This window comes from Vigna umbellata, chromosome 1, assembly GCF_029865625.1.
Source record: "Vigna umbellata cultivar VRB3 chromosome 1, Vumbellata_1.0, whole genome shotgun sequence".
In the NCBI taxonomy this organism is placed as follows: Eukaryota; Viridiplantae; Streptophyta; class Magnoliopsida; order Fabales; family Fabaceae; genus Vigna; species Vigna umbellata.
In genome coordinates this window covers 1,388,699-1,409,930 of record NC_142165.1, presented here as the reverse complement: position 1 = coordinate 1,409,930, position 21,232 = coordinate 1,388,699, and the positions used below count along the sequence as shown (strand labels likewise).

The following is a 21,232-nucleotide window of genomic DNA, read 5'->3' as shown; positions in this document are numbered from 1 at the left end:
AGGAAGCCTGAGCATCCAAGATCCTCCTTCAAAGGGGTGGAAGAGAGAGTGTTTGCTTCGTTTCTGCCAAGGATACCTAACCCTAGGAAACCCTAAAGCTTATATATTATTCGTAAATTACATAAAATTAGGTCCAAGCCCATAAAAGTGCCGCTCAGCGGTAAATTGCCGCTCAGCGGTAAGTGCGTGAGTCGTTTCTTCCCCTCAGCGGCCATTTTGCCCCTCAGCGGACCTCCCGTGACTTCCTGAGTGCTGCTCAGCGGTAAACTGCCGCTGAGCGGTGACTTCGGCTTCTCCTTTTGCACTTTTTGATGTCTTTTCTGATTCCATCTCTCTCCTTCTTCACTTCTTTTACCAAATTCACCTTAAAACCTGCACAAAAACACTCAAATCAAGCATAAACCTGTCCAGCTCTCTTATTTATGAAAATATGAAGAAAAGCATGATTTCAAGCTAGTTTCTAAGTGTAAAGGTTGCTTTTTGTGTCAATTTTAAGCATGAAAATAACAGTTTTTCAACTGTTATCAGTAGTGCAATCATCCAAAATCTTTTACCACCAAAATTTAAAGATCCTGGTAGTTTTACGATTCCATGCACAATTGGAAAACTTCCCATTGGAAAAGCATTAATAGACTTAGGTGCAAGCATCAATTTAATGCCTTTGTCTATGTTGAAGAAAATAGGGGACATGGAAGTAAAACCAACAAGGATGACCCTTCAACTAGCAGATAGGTCTGTCAAGTACCCATATGGAGTCATTGAAGATGTTTTAGTGAAAGTTGACAAATTCACTTTTCCAGTGGATTTTGTTATTCTTGACATGGATATACTGAAGTCCCCCTTATACTTGGAAGACCTTTTATGAAGACTGCTAGGGTGATAATTGATGTTGATGATGGTCATCTGAAGGTGAGGTTACATGATGAAATAGTTACCTTTAATGTACTAGAAGCTATGCAACACTCTAAAGATAGAGGAAATTGTTTCAGAGTTGAAGTTTTGGATGATGTTGTTGAAAAAGTGAGAAGTCAGATGTTTGTGAAATCTCCCTTAGAGCGTGTCTTGATAAATTCATGTGAGGAACTTACTTTAGAAGAAGAATCTGAAGTAGAGGAGATTTCACAACATCTGGAAAAATTGAAAGAAGTGAAATCCACTGATGTGAAAGTGGAAAAATTAGAAAAGGCTCACTTAGATGATCAGGAAAAGATGGAATTAAAAATGCTTCCTGATCATCTTAAGTATGTGTTTTTAGAGGAAAATGCCAAGAAGCCTGTGATAATAAGCAATTCTCTGTCAAAGAATGATGAAGCAAAATTGGTTGAATCTTAAAAGAAAATAAAAAGGCAATAGGTTGGCACATCTCTGATCTGAAAGGTATAAGTCCAACGTATTGTATGCATAAGATTATGATGGAAGAGGACTACAAACCCATAGCACAACCACAGAGGAGATTGAATCCAAATTTGAAAGAGGTGGTCAGAAAGGAAGTACTTAAATTGCTTAAAGCAGGAATGATATATCCTATCTCTGATAGTGCTTGGGTGAGTCCTGTACATGTTGTTCCTAAGAAAGGGGGTATGACTGTTGTTCAGAATGATAAGAATGAATTAATTCCTACAAGAACAGTTACAGGGTGGAGAATGTGTATTGATTACAGAAAATTAAATCAATCCACCAGGAAAGATCATTTTCCTCTCCCTTTTATGGATCAAATGTTGGAAAGGCTGGCAGGGCAAGCCTATTATTGTTTCCTGGATGGCTATTCAGGGTACAATCAAATAATAGTAAATCCTGAGGACCAAGAAAAGACTGCTTTCACTTGTCCCTTTGGTGTGTTTGCATACCGAAGGATGCCATTTGGTCTATGTAATGCTCCTGCCACATTCCAACGTTGCATGTTAGCCATTTTTGCTGATCTTGTTGAGAATTGCATAGAAGTTTTCATGGATGATTTCTCGGTCTTTGGCAAATCATATGATTTATGTTTGCAGAACCTGGATGTAGTCTTGAAAAGATGCATTGCCACGAACCTTGTGTTGAATTGGGAAAAATGTCATTTTATGGTTCGTGAGGGAATTGTCTTAGGACATAAGATCTCATCCAGGGGGATAGGTGTAGATCAAGCTAAGGTTGATGTGATTCAAAAGCTACCACCTCCTACAAATGTCAAAGGAGTAAGAAGCTTTCTTGGACATGTTGGATTTTACAGAAGATTCATAAAAGATTTTTCCAAGATTGCTAAACCCCTTTGCAATTTGCTTGTGAAAGACACTCAGTTTGAGTTTGATGATGAGTGTCTGAAAGCTTTTGAGATATTGAAAGAGAAGCTAGTCACAGCCCCTGTTGTAGTTGCACCAAATTAGACTCAAGATTTTGAGTTAATGTGCGATGCTAGTGACTATGCCATTGGGGCTGTATTGGGACAGAGACGTGGCAAAGATTTTCACGTTATTCATTATGGCAGTAAAGTTCTGAATGGTGCACAATTAAATTATGCCACAACTGAAAAAGAATTTTTGGCAATTGTGTATGCTCTTGAAAAGTTTAGACCTTATTTGATAGGATCTAAAGTGATCATTTATACTGACCATTCAGCCATAAAATACTTACTCGCAAAGTCTGATTCAAAGCCACGTCTCATAAGATGGGTTTTACTGTTACAGGAATTTGATCTTGAGATAAAAGACAAAAAGGGGAGCGAGAATGTCATTGCTGATCATTTGTCTCGCCTCCTTAACACTGAGGTGACTGAGAAAGAAGGAGAAATTAAGGGAGAATTTATCGATGAACGTCTGATGCTCATACAACAGAGGCCATGGTTTGCAGATATGGCTAATTTTAAGGCTGCAGGAATTCTCCCTGATGACTTGACTTAGCAGCAAAAGAAGAAGTTCTTACATGATTCCAAAGAATATCTTTGGGATGATCCTTATCTCTTCAAGTTGGGTGCTGATCACTTACTGAGGTGGTGTGTCACAGCAGAGGAAGCTACTGGTATCCTATGGCATTGTCAAAATTCGCCATATGGAGGACACTATAATGGAGAAAGGACAGCCGCTAAAGTGCTTCAATCTGGGTTCTTTTGGCCAACCTTATTCAAAGACGCACATGTTCACGCAAAAGGTTGTGACAAATGCCAAAGAACTGGAAGCATTTCAAGAAGACATGAGATGCCACTGCAGGCTATTTTAGAAGTTGAAGTGTTTGATTGTTGGGGAATGGACTTTATGGGACCATTACCTTCTTCCTACAACAATGAATACATCTTAGTAGCAGTGGATTATGTCAGTAAGTGGGTGGAAGCAACCGCATGCAAAAAGAATGATGCCAAGACAGTGGTCAAATTTCTCAAAAGACAAATCTTCTCAAGATTTGGAGTACCTAGGATCCTCATAAGTGATGGAGGATCACATTTCTGTAACACTCAATTGGCTAAGGTTTTGACACACTATGATGTGAGGCACAAGATTGCCTCACCTTATCATCCTCAAACCAATGGCCAAGCTGAAGTTTCTAACAGGGAAATCAAAAGAATTCTTGAAAAGACTGTTTCATCATCAATAAAGGATTGGGCTGCAAAATTAGATGATGTCCTTTGGGCATATAGGACTGCTTTAAAGACTCCTGTGGGGCTAACACCCTTCCAGTTAGTTTATGGCAAGTCATGTCATCTCCCAGTTGAGATGGAACATAAAGCATACTGGGCACTAAAATTCCTTAACTTTGATTCTTCTCTTTGTGCAGGAAAAAGAAAGCTTCAGTTGCAAGAGTTGGAGGAAATGAGGATGACTGCTTATGATTCTTCAAGAAAATATAAAGAAAGGGTCAAGATGTACCATGATAAGAAGCTGATAAAGAGAGACTTCCAACCTGGACAACAGGTATTGTTGTTCAATTCCAGATTCAAACTGTTTCTAGGTAAGTTGAAATCTAAATGGTCTGGTCCTTTTGTGATAAAGGCAGTCAAGCCTTATGGTGCTATTGAATTGATGGATCCAAATTCTAAGGATTCAAATAGAAGTTGGATTGTAAATGGGCAAAGATTGAAACATTATTTGGGTGGAGAGGTTGAACGCCTCACCACAATTATTCACTTATCTGAACCATGAAATGTCTGGGTCAAGCTAGTGACGTTAAAGAAGCGCTTGCTAGGAGGCACCCTAGCACATGTTTGTATATATGTGTTTGTTGATTGTGCAGAAAATGAGAAAAATTCGCACAGCGCATAGGTGAGATGCGCTATGCGAATTTACCTGTCAGTGAAGGACATTTATTACGAGCTTATTCGCACAGCGCACAGCTGAGGTGCGCTATGCGAATTTACTCGTTCAGTTCAGTTTTTTTTAAACCTTACCCATTCCCTTTTCAATTACCATTTTTCATTTTAACCCCTTTGCCACCCTTCTCTTCCACTTTCGCACAGCGAACACACTCTCCATCTCTGCCCATTTCTCCATTGCCACCATTTCCCATACTTGACTCTGCTTCTGTTTCTTCAAGTGCATCTTCATTCTCTGATCTCTGATCCTTGGTTACTCTCCACAGGTTTCACTCCTACTCCATTCCTTCTTCTTTGTTCTTAATATTCATAGGACTATGATAGGGTTTATGTCTACTTGGCTTGATCTGTTTGAACCACATAATGCATATAAATGTTCAAGCCAAATTTGTTTCTGCATAAACATGCATTTGCCTTGTCCTTTGATCTCTGATGGATGTGCTCTGCAATGTCTCGCGCTAGGCGATGGATTCGCATAGCGAATTATAGGTTTGGTTTTCTGATGTGAAATTCGCTTAGCGAGAAACTCGCATAGCGAATAACATGTTTGATTTCTGATACGAAATTCGCACAGCGACTCTTGTCGCATAGCGAATGGTTCCTGAGCGAAGACATCTATTCTCATTTTCGCACAGCGACTCGTGTCGCATAGCGAATTAGTCTTGACAGCAGCTACTGAAAGTGCAAATTCGCATAGCGCACGCTGGCGCAAAGCGAATTCCATCTGCCAGCATCTGTGATTTGAGTAATTCACTTGCTCTGACCTATCTTCCACAATTGTTTGCACTGTCTATTAATTTTTGCAGATGGCACCTCCCAAGAGCACACAAGAAAAGAAGAGGAAGACCACCCGAGGGTCTTCTTCTAGATCACAACCTTCAGAAGCCCAAGAGGAGAACCTTGTCCTAAACTATGATCAGGACCGTTTTATTTCAGAGGCACATTCTGATAGGTTCCATCAGATTATTATGCTCAAACATGTTCTCATATATGCTCAAACAGATTTAACACATTTATCAAAAGCATATAACATGTAAATCTGGAACATGTAACACAGAATACACATATGTTATTAATTATGTGTTGTCATCATCAAAAACTAAAATATTATTGAGATTGTGGGTTAAGCTAAACTTGTGCTCCCCTTATCAACAATCTCAACAATCATTAACAAGTTGATTCTTCATTACCATTGTTAATCTAACTATCGTGTAATTGGCCGACCATGCTGTTTGGTTAGGGTGGTGATGGAATACCCCTAGCCATGGCCCAAGCATTTTCAAGGAAAAGCTATAATCATCTATGCACGGTGAAGCAAGCTCTTTCTCATAGGCCATCATGGAAGAAGGAGTAGTATTGGATTTAAGCCTTGTATTTGACCATATAGTGTAGGTTTGATTAAGGCTTGTATTAAGGCCTAAGTAGCATAAGACTTTCCCTTAGTTAGATATCCAAACCAAGTGGAAAGTATCTGTCATGTTTCATGCAACCATTGGAGAGGATTTGCTTTTAAAATGGTAACCACGTGTCACCTTAGGAGTGGAGAGTTTTTCTTTTTGGTAGTGGCCACATGTCCCTCCACCATTGGAGAGGAAATGTGCCACTTGTCTCCCTCCCATTGGCATGCAGAGTTCGGCCAAGGATAGCTTGGTGGCTAGGGTTTGAGTTTTGGTTTTCAAAAGATGTTTTTAGGGTTAGAAAGGAGACACCCTTGGCCTACAAATAAAGGTGTCTCCACCCTTGTATTTCATCTTGGATTTAAGTAATGTTATGCTGCCAAATTATAGTCATACACTTCCTTGATCAAGACTAGAACAACCTTAGAGGTCCTTCTAGTCACCTACCTCATGGAGTTGGCCTAACATCTCCTTGAACCATCCAACTACACTCCATCTTCATTACCTAGCTCAAAATCATGACCTAACCACCACCATTTGCGCATCATATTACTCCTTTCCACCACATTTCTGCAACCATATCCACCATAGGGATCATCTTCTTGCATCCTTCTATGCTTTGGCCCAACCTATCTCAAGGAAGTTGTCATCAGGTGGTCGGCCATGAGGTGATGTCTAAGAGGTTGGCCCCGAGTGGTCGGCCAAGAGTAGTCGATTCACAAGAGCTCGACCCAGAGGAACTTTGCCAAGAGTTGTTCAACCTAGAGTGGTCAATCCTGGGAAACTTAGACCAGAGAAGCTCGACCTGATCAGTCTAAAGGAGCTCGGACTAGAGGAGTTCGCTAATAACGTCAATTTTTATCTGCTTCTATGTGTCTATTGTCATGAATAAATTAACTTTTTCCTAGTTTTAATCTTGTTGTATCCTTAAATTTAGTATATTTTGTATTGTTTTGTATTTTAGTTATTTTATGCTTGTTTTACCTTTAATATCTTTGTGTATAAGTGTAAAATAAGTGAATACAAAACAATTATAGTGGAGGAAAACTAACAAGAACTCAAGGGAGCATGTTTTTGGACAAGAAAAGATTAATTCGAAGCAAATACCCACGTTGCATTTGGGATCACACTAGTGCTTAAAATTCAAAGTGTTGTTAAATTACCTAAGGTTGAGTGGTGGAATAGATGGACTGAGCGCCACCAAGGTAGAGCTAAGAGGTGAAGAATGACACTAAGTGATGGTTTGACAAAGAACTTCTTTTGTGTTTTAACTAATGACGCTCAACGATAATGATATAGAGTTGAGCGATGGCATCGCTAAAATGTCAAAATGAGTTATTTAAACATGTTTCTCGTGAGGTTTTGGGGATCCTCTTCATCCCACACCTCACTCTTGACCTAAGGCGAATGACAAAGGCCCTTGGAGGTTGTTTAGGATGTTGTGAAGCTCTCTCATTCCTCCTTGGGTCTTCCATTTTCATCTATAGTGTTTTTCCTTTCTTAGGTGAAGAAAAATGTGAAATTTTGATGAGCCGTGATGAGCCGGGTTGGCTCACCAACCCACCTATTTTTTCATCCATGGAAAGCTCTCTCATTCGGGTCGGATTGAAAAAAAATGTGAAATTTTTATGTGAGTCAATTTTGACGTAGCTCACTAAAAATCCGGCTCACTTGGATTGAACCCGTGGTAAGCCGAGTTGGCTCACCAATCCACCTATTTGTTTTAATAAAATGAAATTAATTAATTATTCAATGAAACAAAAAAACATTGCAACTCAAACCCTTATTCAGCCTATGCAAAATCCTTTTTTATATCAATTGGTCCAATTATTATGATTTCAATTTAATCGATCAAAGTAACTTATTACAGGAATCCAAAAGAAGAGAATGAAAAAAAGTTAAGAAGGTAAACCCGTTTAACCTATCAATCCGTGGTGGGTCGGATTAGGTTCGATTTTTTTTATTCGCTAATAAATGAGTTGAATAAGGAAAGCTCACTAAGTAGTTAATCCGTGGTGGGTCGGTTTGGATCATACCAAGTAGCCTGTTTTTGATAGTAATATATATATATATATATATATATATATATATATATATATATATATATATATATATATATATATATATATATATATATATATATATATAAAGGAAGTGAGTGAATTGAAAATAAGTTGCAAACAAAATTTATTTACATTAAGCATTGATTTATCATTGTAGATTTTTTTTTAGGCCAACATAAGTAAAAATGAAGTTTTCCTTTTCAATTTTTATGAGGAGCATCATGTTCCAAATCCAGAGTATTCAGCGGTGAAGAACTTGGCACTACTGTAGCTGTTGATTCTGCCCCAGCAATCAAATCAGAGATATTTGACACTTCTGCAGCTGCAACGATTGGCTGTTGAGTGATGCCCATTTTCTCATTTCTTTTTCCCCACAAGAAGGAGTACAACCCAACTATGATCAAAACCATGCCCAACAACCTGCATGTAGAAGTACGTGAGTGTTTTGTTTTCTGTGTGCCATACAAAAGCTACAATATTGAGTAGAACAAAAGTTATATTCAAGGTTATTCTTTAGACAGATTTGAAGAATGTCTACAAGTAGAAATATTCGTACGTTCCAATGGTCAGTGGTTGTCCGAGAATGAGAGCTTCTGAAAAGGCCACAAAAATAAGAGAGAGGGGATTGAACATCGAAGGATAAGTAGGTCCTTTGATTGTTATTGCCCAAGATAGTATGCAGAATGTAGCAGCAGTAGCCAGTGCTCCCTACACAAATAAATAATCACTTGAGAAAATGTTCATCAATTTAGAAACTATGCCATAAATGACTTTTGTAAAGAATATATATTACAGAGTAGATTATGGTGAGCAGTTGTAGATTCCACTCTAATCTCCAAGCAGCTTTACTAGAATCTATGCAGACCCCTACGATTCCTGCTTGAATTGCTGCTATAACGCATGATAGCATTGTTGCCCAATACCTAAGTGGAAATACTTTAAGCAATTGGACCTGTTTAATGAAATGAAGATAGCAATTTGAGAAGGAAAATATATAGTGACAGAGAATTGAAAATAAAGAATGAGATATATACTTGTAGAAGAAACCAAGCTGTGTATGAGAAGCAGCTGCCGATCAAAAGGAAAGTACCCCGAAGCATGTGAGTTGGATGTGCTGCAACAACAGTTTGAGCATGATGACTATGATGAAAAAGATAAAATTGTTTGCCTTTGTAAAGACTGGTAAGTAATGCTCCACCAACACACAAAATTGCCCCTGCACACTTAGTTCTACCACTCCAATTTTTCAGCCCTAATTTCTCCAATCTACATTGATTCATCAACTAATGAGAGTATTGAATAACAAGTAATACTTTTTATATAGATTATAATATAATTGGTATAGTTATAATCATGTTGTTTATACCTGCAAATGACTGAGGTGAGGAATGTGCATATTGGAACCATGTTGAGAAAGTTAACAGAGTAAGTAGCTGAAGTATCTCTCAGCCCATAATAGAATAAGCCTTGAGCCAGAGTCATTCTGTAATTGGTGCCATCACAGTCTTAGAAAAGCATAATGATATAGTTTATATATCACACTGTAAGAAAAGCATAATAGTAAGTGAAGAATTCGTACCCAACCAATGCGTTAACGAAGAGCCAAAACCAAACTTTGGGAGTAAAACTCACTGTGCGGTCTCTGCATTTACAACCCAAATCATTTGCAACTAAAAGATCAGAAAATATAATTTTACTTTTATGTGTTTAATGTGACATCCCAAAATATATAGCAATGTATATATGTAGAATGTATCGATTATAATAATAGAAAGCAGTTAAGAGTACACAATAGATAGGATTAAGGAGTACAGTTATCCAAGTCTGGCTGGGAAGTCTTAAAACTTAAGAACAAGTTCATAATTCTCCAAAATACATGATTGAATAAAGATTCAATGGGACCTAAAGAGTGTTTCCAAAAATACAGATCATGATAAAATGAAGGCTAGAAGTCTTCCAAATTAAAGAGCTATTTAAAATAAGAGCTAGTAGAAATCCTAAGCACTAGGGGTTGGGTCTTCCTCAACTTCCAAAGCTTGCTCCAATGGTACATCATCACCTACTGCTCACATCCAAAGGATTGGATGATCATCGCAAGGGAGAAGACAAACACATGCAACACATACAATGCAAGGGTGAGCTAGATATAAAAAGCATGTTATCTCATAACACAGTTAATTCATGTCATCATACATAGATACATATACAAAAAAAATTAAAGTATACTCATAACCCACATTTCATAACCTCACACGACTCATATTTACACTCGCATAGTTCAGCTGGTCTTTCTCCAACACTATACAAGGTAAATCCCCAACACACGACTCATATTTACACTCGCATAGTTCAGCTGGTCTTTCTCCAACACTATACAAGGTAAATCCCCAACACACGACTCATCCGGATTTGTATAACTGTCGAACTATTGGTCGTCTTTGCTCTTGCGTAGTTCAGCTGGCACTCCCCAACACTAGCAAGGTAAATCCCCCAAATCTGTCTATGTCTAAACTCTAAGACTATAGACGAGGACCTCCCTCTACTCTCACCACTCACATTGTCCTTCTCTATTTGAGCATGAACAATGCTTTGAGTTTAGGGATAGACATACCAGTTCAAAGCTCCATACAGTTATACAGAACAACATCATCACCCCACACATCACTTTCATCCATCTCTCCCCGAGATGTCCTCTTCATATTCATTTACATCATCATACAACATCAACCATGTCATAAACACAACTCATAAATTACATACTTTCACAAAACCATCACGTATTAACACAAACTTCTTTAGGACTTTTAATGTTCAATACCTAAGTAATTCAAACAGCTTGGAGACCCTCACCAATGGATCCGAAAGGGTCAAAAACCCCCAGAACGAACTAAAGAACGTCCAAAACGGACATCCGGAACTCCCAAAACATCAAAAACACCAAAAACACTCAACCTGCGACACATAATTCGCTCAGCGCACCCCCCCTTGTGCGCTGTGCGAATTTCCCAGACAAAAGGACCGCTAAAATTCGCATAGCGCACCCTATTTCGCATGGCGAATTGATTCGCAGCGTACATCACTTCAAACCTCTCGCTATGCACCTCACTCGCTCTTCGAATTAAATAGGCAGTGATCCTAAACCACCACCAGTCGCATAGCGACAGGATTCGCCATGGCGAGTCCAAAAACAGTGAGCATCACCCTCTCGAAATTCGCACAGCGCACTAACTCGCACAGCGAATTTCCAAAACAGTGAGTACCCCTTTTCAGGGTCTCGCTATGCGAGACAACTCGCATAGCGACACTGCATAATCTGCAGTACGTGAATTCTGCATAATCACTCACTTACACTAACCCTTACCATTTCTAGGACTCTTGGTTAATTTCTAAGACCTCTTATTCGATTATTACTGGTAATTCTTCTTGTCTAGATGATCCAAACCCTCCCTAGTATTAATGTAAAGTGATTAAATTCAGTTTTACCATTTAAAGCATCAATCCTTGCCACTTATGAACACATTCTCATCTCAACCATTATCTCAGGACTTACTCAGTTCTCTGACCCCTCACCAGTTCTGTTGACTCAACTAAACTATCCCAACTGCCCAATTGGTCACCGGAGAAGAATCAGATGTCTGAACGCATCAGTCTCACCTTCGCCGCCAACACATATGACTAGTCACAACGTACTGGACCAGGCCAGGGCTGCTCTATGATCAGGGATGTGCCAACTCAGGTTTTTAAGATTCTTCTATCCTACCAACACAGTGCTCTCAACAAGTCCTAATTGCCTTATAGTACTCTAGACCCCATTCACCCAATTTTAGTACTCCACTTCCCTCACAGTAACCTAAAGCAGTACATGTATCCACTCACCATCCATTTTAATTATTTCCCAGAGATCTTACTCAAATCCAGAAACCCAGTACAGCCAACGTAATGCTCATTCAAGTCAAACAAAGTTCAGCACACTATGGTTACATAACTTCCACACATCCAGTAGATACAAATCAACATGCTCATCACAAAACATAATTAAACAGTACATAGCAGTTCAAGTCAACACACCAATTCAGGACTTAACATGCAGATATCTCAAAATAATTTCAAACAAAGAACTAGCTCCCCTTACCTTGAAGTTGAGCAGTACAACCAGCTATAGTGCCCTAACAGTGCCTTCACAGTGAAGACCCAAACAGTGCCCTACAACCACCCGCTCAAATGGAAATTTAATCGGATGGAGGGGAAGCTCTCAACTCCGTGAGCGAAAGGACACCACCTATTCGAAATTTCAACGGTGGAAAGTGGTGGAAAGGTAGAGAGAAGTCAGAGCAAGAAGAAGAAGGAAATGAAGATGAGTCTAGAGAGAGAAAGGGAGACTGAAATTAGTTCAGAGTTGGAGAATGAAGGGACTCCTTCTAAGTTTCAGGGTGCCTTTGGCCTTTTGGGCCTGGCTGCCTCAAGAAATAGGGCCCCGTAGCCCATAAAATTCTCAGGACCTTACATTCTCCCACACTTCAAAAATTTTCGACCTCGAAAATTAGACTTACCAACTAGAAGGAATAATCCATCTTCATCACAGACTCTGGAACCACCACTTATTTTGACGAAATACTACTCCCCTCAACTTCACCAACAATGAAATACTGCCTCTGTACTAAAATGCTCTAATGCTCAACAGTGTAGATTGGTTTAGCCATTATTCTCAAAACAATTCTAAACCTATACGCCTCAACTTTTAAGTACCTTTCTTTCATATAACCAATCCTATGGTGTCTGCCACACTGCTAACCACTTATCAATCTTCCGCTACTTCTTGTAAATTTCTTTTGAGACTTCCACTAATCTAGTCTTCAATTTAACCCTTGACTCATACTCATTTACCTCCTCTTACTTCTTCTAAGAACCACCACACCATTGACTTGATCATTACCGCTTCTGATTTAACTACCGTCTGTTATGCTCTTGATCACCTTTAACCACATCCATTCTGAGGACTTCACATTGCTTTACTGATCTTCACATAGTTTCCAGCTATACTACCCGATTACCAAATTAAATCTTTACTCTGTTGCAGCGAGAAAACCAATTTGAGCACTCTATCTTCACTTCGTTATCTCACTAACTTGAACCATATGTAACTCTTGATCCACTAGCTTGCACTCATACTTAGATTTGTAACCTCTTCAACTTGAGATCACTAGCTTGATCGGTATCAAGCCAACTCATGATACATCTCAAACTAGGATTGTCCAACCTGCGCTTTCTCAACCATTTTGAGAAACCCACTAGTTATAGTATTTCAACTATACTAACAAAATCACTTTACAGCTTCACTATAGACCCCAATCATCATATTCTTTAACCAACTCTTATTCAATACTTGTCAAACCAAGAACTTGAATCTTCTCTTTGTGCAACCCTTCTATTAACATTTCCCTACCTTTGGATTGCCACCATAACTCAAAACCATAACTTAAATCATCTTTCTCGTCCACCGACCCACTCTTCATGTTCCAAATTCATTAATACTTCCTTACTTTAAAGTTGACCCTGAAGCTTGAAACCCAAGGCTCACTTATCTTCCCTGCTTGATACATGTTTCTTTCACACCTAAACTCACTTCTGACTCTTGAAGATTACCAAACACTCCCAACTCATGCTCATATAACAACATCAATACTGTTTCAAAGAGCTCGTCCCTCACAAACCACCAATCCACAATTTTGAAAGCTCTTCATGCATACCTATTACTGACAATAACATGCTCACCATCATCCGCTGCGCTACTCTGATTCCTCACACCCCCTTGTTCACTAGTTGACTCAAAGAACACTTCATTACGTCAATCGTAACCCAAACATGATCGCCCTTGAAAAACCTTCTTCAAAACTTCCATGATATCCTTGCCATTTCCTTTTTTTTTTTTTCAATACTACCTTCTACTCCACAGAACGAACATGCTCGAAATCACTCCTGATCGTTATGACTTATATTAGATTGTTCCAACTTGTCCTCTATTTCTCTTCTGAGATTCTTCAACCTCGTAGTTCTCCCTACGATTACACTGAGCCCAAACATTGCTGCTCTAACTAAAACTCCACCTTCCTCTTATACTACTCAACTTCAACAAGAACAATACATAACCGGTGCTGCCTAAGACCCCACTCCAAAATGAATTCCACTTCTCCAAAATATAAAAAATCTCATACTTGTCACAGAACACCAACCGAAACCCTTACACTCAAAAGATTTATCTTCTCTTCTCCACTCATCCTTACTAGAATCATCTGACTTCGACAACCCTTCTTCTTCTCATTTATAACTTGAACCACGTCTAATACCTACCCATTTATTCTCTTTCTAAAAAAAAACAACACTTCTTTTAAAGACCATAGCCACCCAAAATCGAATTGAAACAATTCATCCTCCCTTATGATCACACCTCAAATGTATGAAGGAACAACGCCATCTCGTTTTCCCTTACAATTTTCAAACATCTTGGATTCCCATAACACTTGCTTCCATCTTTTATTCACTATACTCGATGCACCATCTTCGCTTTCCTTCCTTGCCAAGAAACCACTTTATATAACTTTCAAACTCGAGCCCTTAGGTTAACTCCACAAATGCCACATCACTTAGAATTCTTCATGCACTTCTTCCAACCAAATTAACTTAAAACCTTCTTCTTCAATAATTCCCCTCTTCAACTCTGAATCTTCCGAAATATAGACCCTATCTTGAATCCTTTAAATCTCAAAATACCCTTAACCAGCAACACCAATCCTCTGACCTTATCTGAACTTACCAACTCACTGCCTTTTGCAACCCATCATTCAACATCCCCTTCTATCTTGATTGACTCAGCCGGTCGTTGAACATCACCATAAAACCACATTCGATGAAAATTGAACTTATCATAGCATGCAACTTCATAACTTTGAACATCTCAATTAACCTAAACTCTGATCATTCGCGACATCCTCTTTCACAACTTATATTGTGACCACCCTTCGTCATTTGTTCTAAAACCTTTTCTCCTCATTTCTTCATCCACTGTGCTATTCTCTAACCTTATACTTTCCTACCAAACTGACATTCTGATCTACTTCTTCCTTCAACACTCGAAATCTCTTATCTCAGCCAATGATCAAACCTTGCTACATCCATGCTTATCCAAAGCTCCTCTTAATCTAGCCTTCGAACTCCACTCTTCTTGTGGAACGTACGATAGCTGATCTTCTGACTCTGTTCTTGAGAACTTTTTCTTCACCCAAAAACATTACTTCTAAATTCCAATATCTTCACGTGTCTTGTGAAACCTAGATTATGGTCTTCTAACTCCTTATCTTCAAGGCAAGAATTTGTCTCAAAGGCTTAAACCAATTCTAATAAAGGTATACAACTCAAGTTGTCCTTGAATCTGCATTCCTCTACTACTATAGAGCACATTACACCACTACAAAGGCAAGAACAAGACAGGAATTACTACAGGAAACAACACTGGAACCCTAACTCTTTCTTACCTCAAACCTTCAGAATTAAGAAAGGAAAATCATCTATGGTAAAAGTCATGAGTGTGCACCCTCATCACTCCTATCAAGACGTTTTCTGTTCTCAAAACCTCCAGTTAGATACAATACTATACTATCTAGACTTGGAGGAAATGGTAAATTATACCATTTACACTCAATTCTTCACAGAGAAGACACGACAAGCCCTCAACTCACAGGTCATCCTAAGGACAAACTGCTCTGATACCATAAATGTGACATCCCAAAATATATAGCAATGTATATATGTAGAATGTATCGATTATAATAATAGAAAGCAGTTAAGAGTACACAATAGATAGGATTAAGGAGTACAGTTATCCAAGTCTGGCTGGGAAGTCTTAAAACTTAAGAACAAGTTCATAATTCTCCAAAATACATGATTGAATAAAGATTCAATGGGACCTAAAGAGTGTTTCCAAAAATACAGATCATGATAAAATGAAGGCTAGAAGTCTTCCAAATTAAAGAGCTATTTAAAATAAGAGCTAGTAGAAATCCTAAGCACTAGGGGTTGGGTCTTCCTCAACTTCCAAAGCTTGCTCCAATGGTACATCATCACCTACTGCTCACATCCAAAGGATTGGATGATCATCGCAAGGGAGAAGACAAACACATGCAACACATACAATGCAAGGGTGAGCTAGATATAAAAAGCATGTTATCTCATAACACAGTTAATTCATGTCATCATACATAGATACATATACAAAAAAAATTAAAGTATACTCATAACCCACATTTCATAACCTCACACGACTCATATTTACACTCGCATAGTTCAGCTGGTCTTTCTCCAACACTATACAAGGTAAATCCCCAACACACGACTCATATTTACACTCGCATAGTTCAGCTGGTCTTTCTCCAACACTATACAAGGTAAATCCCCAACACACGACTCATCCGGATTTGTATAACTGTCGAACTATTGGTCGTCTTTGCTCTTGCGTAGTTCAGCTGGCACTCCCCAACACTAGCAAGGTAAATCCCCCAAATCTGTCTATGTCTAAACTCTAAGACTATAGACGAGGACCTCCCTCTACTCTCACCACTCACATTGTCCTTCTCTATTTGAGCATGAACAATGCTTTGAGTTTAGGGATAGACATACCAGTTCAAAGCTCCATACAGTTATACAGAACAACATCATCACCCCACACATCACTTTCATCCATCTCTCCCCGAGATGTCCTCTTCATATTCATTTACATCATCATACAACATCAACCATGTCATAAACACAACTCATAAATTACATACTTTCACAAAACCATCACGTATTAACACAAACTTCTTTAGGACTTTTAATGTTCAATACCTAAGTAATTCAAACAGCTTGGAGACCCTCACCAATGGATCCGAAAGGGTCAAAAACCCCCAGAACAAACTAAAGAACGTCCAAAACGGACATCCGGAACTCCCAAAACATCAAAAACACCAAAAACACTCAACCTGCGACACATAATTCGCTCAGCGCACCCCCCCTTGTGCGCTGTGCGAATTTCCCAGACAAAAGGACCGCTAAAATTCGCATAGCGCACCCTATTTCGCATGGCGAATTGATTCGCAGCGTACATCACTTCAAACCTCTCGCTATGCACCTCACTCGCTCTTCGAATTAAATAGGCAGTGATCCTAAACCACCACCAGTCGCATAGCGACAGGATTCGCCATGGCGAGTCCAAAAACAGTGAGCATCACCCTCTCGAAATTCGCACAGCGCACTAACTCGCACAGCGAATTTCCAAAACAGTGAGTACCCCTTTTCAGGGTCTCGCTATGCGAGACAACTCGCATAGCGACACTGCATAATCTGCAGTACGTGAATTCTGCATAATCACTCACTTACACTAACCCTTACCATTTCTAGGACTCTTGGTTAATTTCTAAGACCTCTTATTCGATTATTACTGGTAATTCTTCTTGTCTAGATGATCCAAACCCTCCCTAGTATTAATGTAAAGTGATTAAATTCAGTTTTACCATTTAAAGCATCAATCCTTGCCACTTATGAACACATTCTCATCTCAACCATTATCTCAGGACTTACTCAGTTCTCTAACCCCTCACCAGTTCTGTTGACTCAACTAAACTATCCCAACTGCCCAATTGGTCACCGGAGAAGAATCAGATGTCTGAACGCATCAGTCTCACCTTCGCCGCCAACACATATGACTAGTCACAACGTACTGGACCAGGCCAGGGCTGCTCTATGATCAGGGATGTGCCAACTCAGGTTTTTAAGATTCTTCTATCCTACCAACACAGTGCTCTCAACAAGTCCTAATTGCCTTATAGTACTCTAGACCCCATTCACCCAATTTTAGTACTCCACTTCCCTCACAGTAACCTAAAGCAGTACATGTATCCACTCACCATCCATTTTAATTATTTCCCAGAGATCTTACTCAAATCCAGAAACCCAGTACAGCCAACGTAATGCTCATTCAAGTCAAACAAAGTTCAGCACACTATGGTTACATAACTTCCACACATCCAGTAGATACAAATCAACATGCTCATCACAAAACATAATTAAACAGTACATAGCAGTTCAAGTCAACACACCAATTCAGGACTTAACATGCAGATATCTCAAAATAATTTCAAACAAAGAACTAGCTCCCCTTACCTTGAAGTTGAGCAGTACAACCAGCTATAGTGCCCTAACAGTGCCTTCACAGTGAAGACCCAAACAGTGCCCTACAACCACCCGCTCAAATGGAAATTTAATCGGATGGAGGGGAAGCTCTCAACTCCGTGAGCGAAAGGACACCACCTATTCGAAATTTCAACGGTGGAAAGTGGTGGAAAGGTAGAGAGAAGTCAGAGCAAGAAGAAGAAGGAAATGAAGATGAGTCTAGAGAGAGAAAGGGAGACTGAAATTAGTTCAGAGTTGGAGAATGAAGGGACTCCTTCTAAGTTTCAGGGTGCCTTTGGCCTTTTGGGCCTGGCTGCCTCAAGAAATAGGGCCCCGTAGCCCATAAAATTCTCAGGACCTTACATTTAAGATATTAAATTATTTTATTTTTATGTCTATTTATGAGTTAGATTTATGTCCCTAAGATAAAATATTTGTATTACTACTTTTAATTGTTTTAAATCCTTTTCAAAACAATATAAATAAACATGCCATTCTATAGGAGAATTGTATTTACCTATTCTCAAATTATACTGAATGACATCTATGTTTTCCTTTATTTTAAAATATAAATTCATAGTTTTTATGTTTTTAATAAAATAATACTCACATCTTTTCTAATTTTTAAATAGATGTTTATTTCTCTCATATATACCACTTTGTTTATATTTTAATAAATTAAACTCCTCTTTATTATTTTATTTAAATGTCTTATTGATTATAACAAATAAAAAGTTATAGAAATTAAAATGTCAAAATATAAAGATTTTTGTCAAAAGAGTTAGTTTTTAATTATTATTATTATTATGTATTACAATTATCATAAAAATTATATTGTCATCATAAATTGTATTTATTGAAATATAAAAAGTTATACTTTTTTTTTAAATAAAATATATTTTAAAATAAAATAATAAATAATTATAAAATATATGATTAAATTCATTAAATTTTCCAAATTTTTTATTTATGATTCGGTGAAGGTTGTACTTTCAAATTAAACAAAAGAGATGAATAAAATTTTATTAAAAATATAAGAAAGTTCATACCTATTTAGAATTTACATAAAAGTGAAATTTATGGATGTTTATTTTTTTTGTTGATAAAACGTTTACTAAAAAATAATTAAATAATAATCAAATTTAGAGATAAAAATGTTACTCATTGCGTTTTAGTTATAAATTAAAAACTACTGATATATAAAATAGTATCTATTACTAATAAAAAAAATTACAACTTCTATGAACTAAAATTTAAATTGGCTTTTAACATTATCTAGTTTTAACATTTATTTTTATTGATTCTAAATTAGTTTTAATTTTCAAACTATAGCTAATTTATAATGAATAATAGAAAGTAACTAAAATCTTGATATTTAGGGATCGGTTTAAACTTTAACTTAGAAATCAATTATAACTTTTTTAATATTAAAGACTAATTTAAATATTAATAATTTTTAATCAATTTATAAAATAGTGTTGAATTTAGTTAATTATAACTAGTTATTTTTCGTCTTTAAATTTGATTATTATTTAAGGATTTTTTTTATGTCTACCATCATTCTTCTCTACAGAAAGACGAAAATTAAATAGAATACATCAAGATAAATGTTTTTTTACACCCAATACAATTACTTGATAACAACTTTTAGGAGTAATATAAATCATTTAAAAAAGTAAACTTTTTATATTTATAAGAAAAAAGAGAGATAGAAGATAAAATATTAATGAATGTAAAACGAGTATAATTTTTTTGGAATGGCAAGTAACTAAACCCTTTTAAAACCAAGTTATATTTTTGCTATGAAAAAGACAACTAGATTTAAAAAAATTGAAAGAATGAAAAAGGAAAATAACATGAGAAAGAACTACATTAGAAGATCTTAAACCCTAATAGAAGATTATTCAGAAGAAGCAAACAGGGGATAGTAGTTAGTAGGTTGTGACTTGTGGGAGTTTGAAACCAAAAGCAGTTGTATTTTACTTGAGAACTCTTGTATACGAACTTCATTTTAAATTATTTTCTACATTAAAAAAAGGTTAGGCCAAACAAAACAGTAATTAAAAAGAAGTTAATAAATATAGAAATAAGAGAAAAATAATGAAGAAGTAATAAATAGAATGAAAAACATACCTCTCAAAGTAAAGAGCAAAAGGTGCAACACAAAATGCAGCAACAATATGGCGATATGCAATGAGTGAAAAGATGAAGGAACCCTGAACCAAAATGACCCTTGAAAGAAGCTGCATCCCTGTCATAAAACCTTGCACCATTATCATGCTCAATACAACCTGCCATGATGTGAAACAATCCCTCAAACCCCTCCTTTTCTTTTCTTCCATTGCTCTCTCCATGTCACTCATGTCTCCCTCTGAGAAAAGCAAAAAAAAAAACAGTCAATAAAACTCTATCTTTATAACATAACACAAGATGTGTAAGGTTTTGGACATCGGCACCTTATGTAACTGTATATGTCACCTGAAGAAGAGAAGAAAAAGTGTTGGAAAACTTGTAAGGGAAATGAACATGGCCACAAACGCAACACACATGAAAGAAAAAGTGTTATATATCTTAGGAAAGCCGTTGTGTGACAGTGATCATATGTCGTAACTAAATAGTTAGATTGGGACGTTTTTCGTGAGGTAATTAAGGTTGGTGCCGTGTTAGAATGCCAGGAGTGAATATTTCCAAATGAGGAAGTACCGATGTTAGAGCAAATTGCTTAGGAGAAAGTTCTGGTGTCAACAAACCATAATAAGTTAAGAATTGTGACGCAAACTAGAGTTGGTAGCATCTGAGCCAGTGTTGAATTACGTGGCCGAAAGTTAAGTGTTTGGTCTTTTCTGTGGTTTTCTTGGTTTATATATCACTTCTGTTTTGACCTAGACAACCTATGATGGCATGAAATATATTCATGTCGAACTGACACAAACGTTGAACATCGACAGGGAATATTAAACCTAGAGAGAGACTCAACATACTTTATTATGTAACATAACAAATGAGAAATCTCAACTTAGTATTCTATCGTCATCTGTTTTATAGTGAGAGATCTTGAACGCCATTATTTACGTACCAAATTGTATAAGTTTAACTTTATATTAGGGCAACATGTAAAGAAGACTTCCATATTATAGGTGACATGCATATGGTGTTTTGGAATCCAAATTTAGCAGATCCAAATCTTTGAACTGGAAATTTTGTCGGTTAATTTTGTACAGGTTGGTGAGTATGTACGTAACATATAGGTTAATAGCTAGACTAATTGAATGGGTGATATAGGCAGGGTC

At 37.4% G+C, this 21,232-nt stretch overlaps 1 protein-coding gene, 1 long non-coding RNA gene and 1 pseudogene across 2 annotated transcripts; 1 reads left to right on the top strand and 2 right to left on the bottom strand.

Moving 5' to 3' along the window:
• The first annotated feature begins 709 nt into the window (after positions 1–709).
• LOC148204369 (uncharacterized) lies at positions 710–4,112 on the top strand (annotated as a pseudogene).
• A 3,804-nt stretch (positions 4,113–7,916) lies between these two features.
• LOC124823963 (WAT1-related protein At1g09380-like) lies at positions 7,917–12,017 on the bottom strand. Its single transcript, XM_088105608.1, has 7 exons — positions 11,875–12,017; positions 9,322–9,384; positions 9,109–9,225; positions 8,777–9,008; positions 8,536–8,694; positions 8,299–8,450; positions 7,917–8,162 (listed from the first exon to the last, which is right to left on the bottom strand). The coding sequence occupies exons 3-7, from the start codon at positions 9,222–9,224 to the stop codon at positions 7,943–7,945; spliced, it is 879 nt and encodes a 292-aa protein (XP_087961734.1). The 5' UTR covers position 9,225; positions 9,322–9,384; positions 11,875–12,017; the 3' UTR covers positions 7,917–7,942.
• Positions 12,018–17,879: 5,862 nt separating this feature from the next.
• On the bottom strand, positions 17,880–20,925 carry LOC148204368 (uncharacterized). Its single transcript, XR_015783959.1, has 3 exons — positions 20,399–20,925; positions 20,076–20,313; positions 17,880–18,080 (listed from the first exon to the last, which is right to left on the bottom strand). It is a non-coding gene; the product is annotated as an uncharacterized LOC148204368 (long non-coding RNA).
• Between the last annotated feature and the right edge of the window lie 307 nt (positions 20,926–21,232).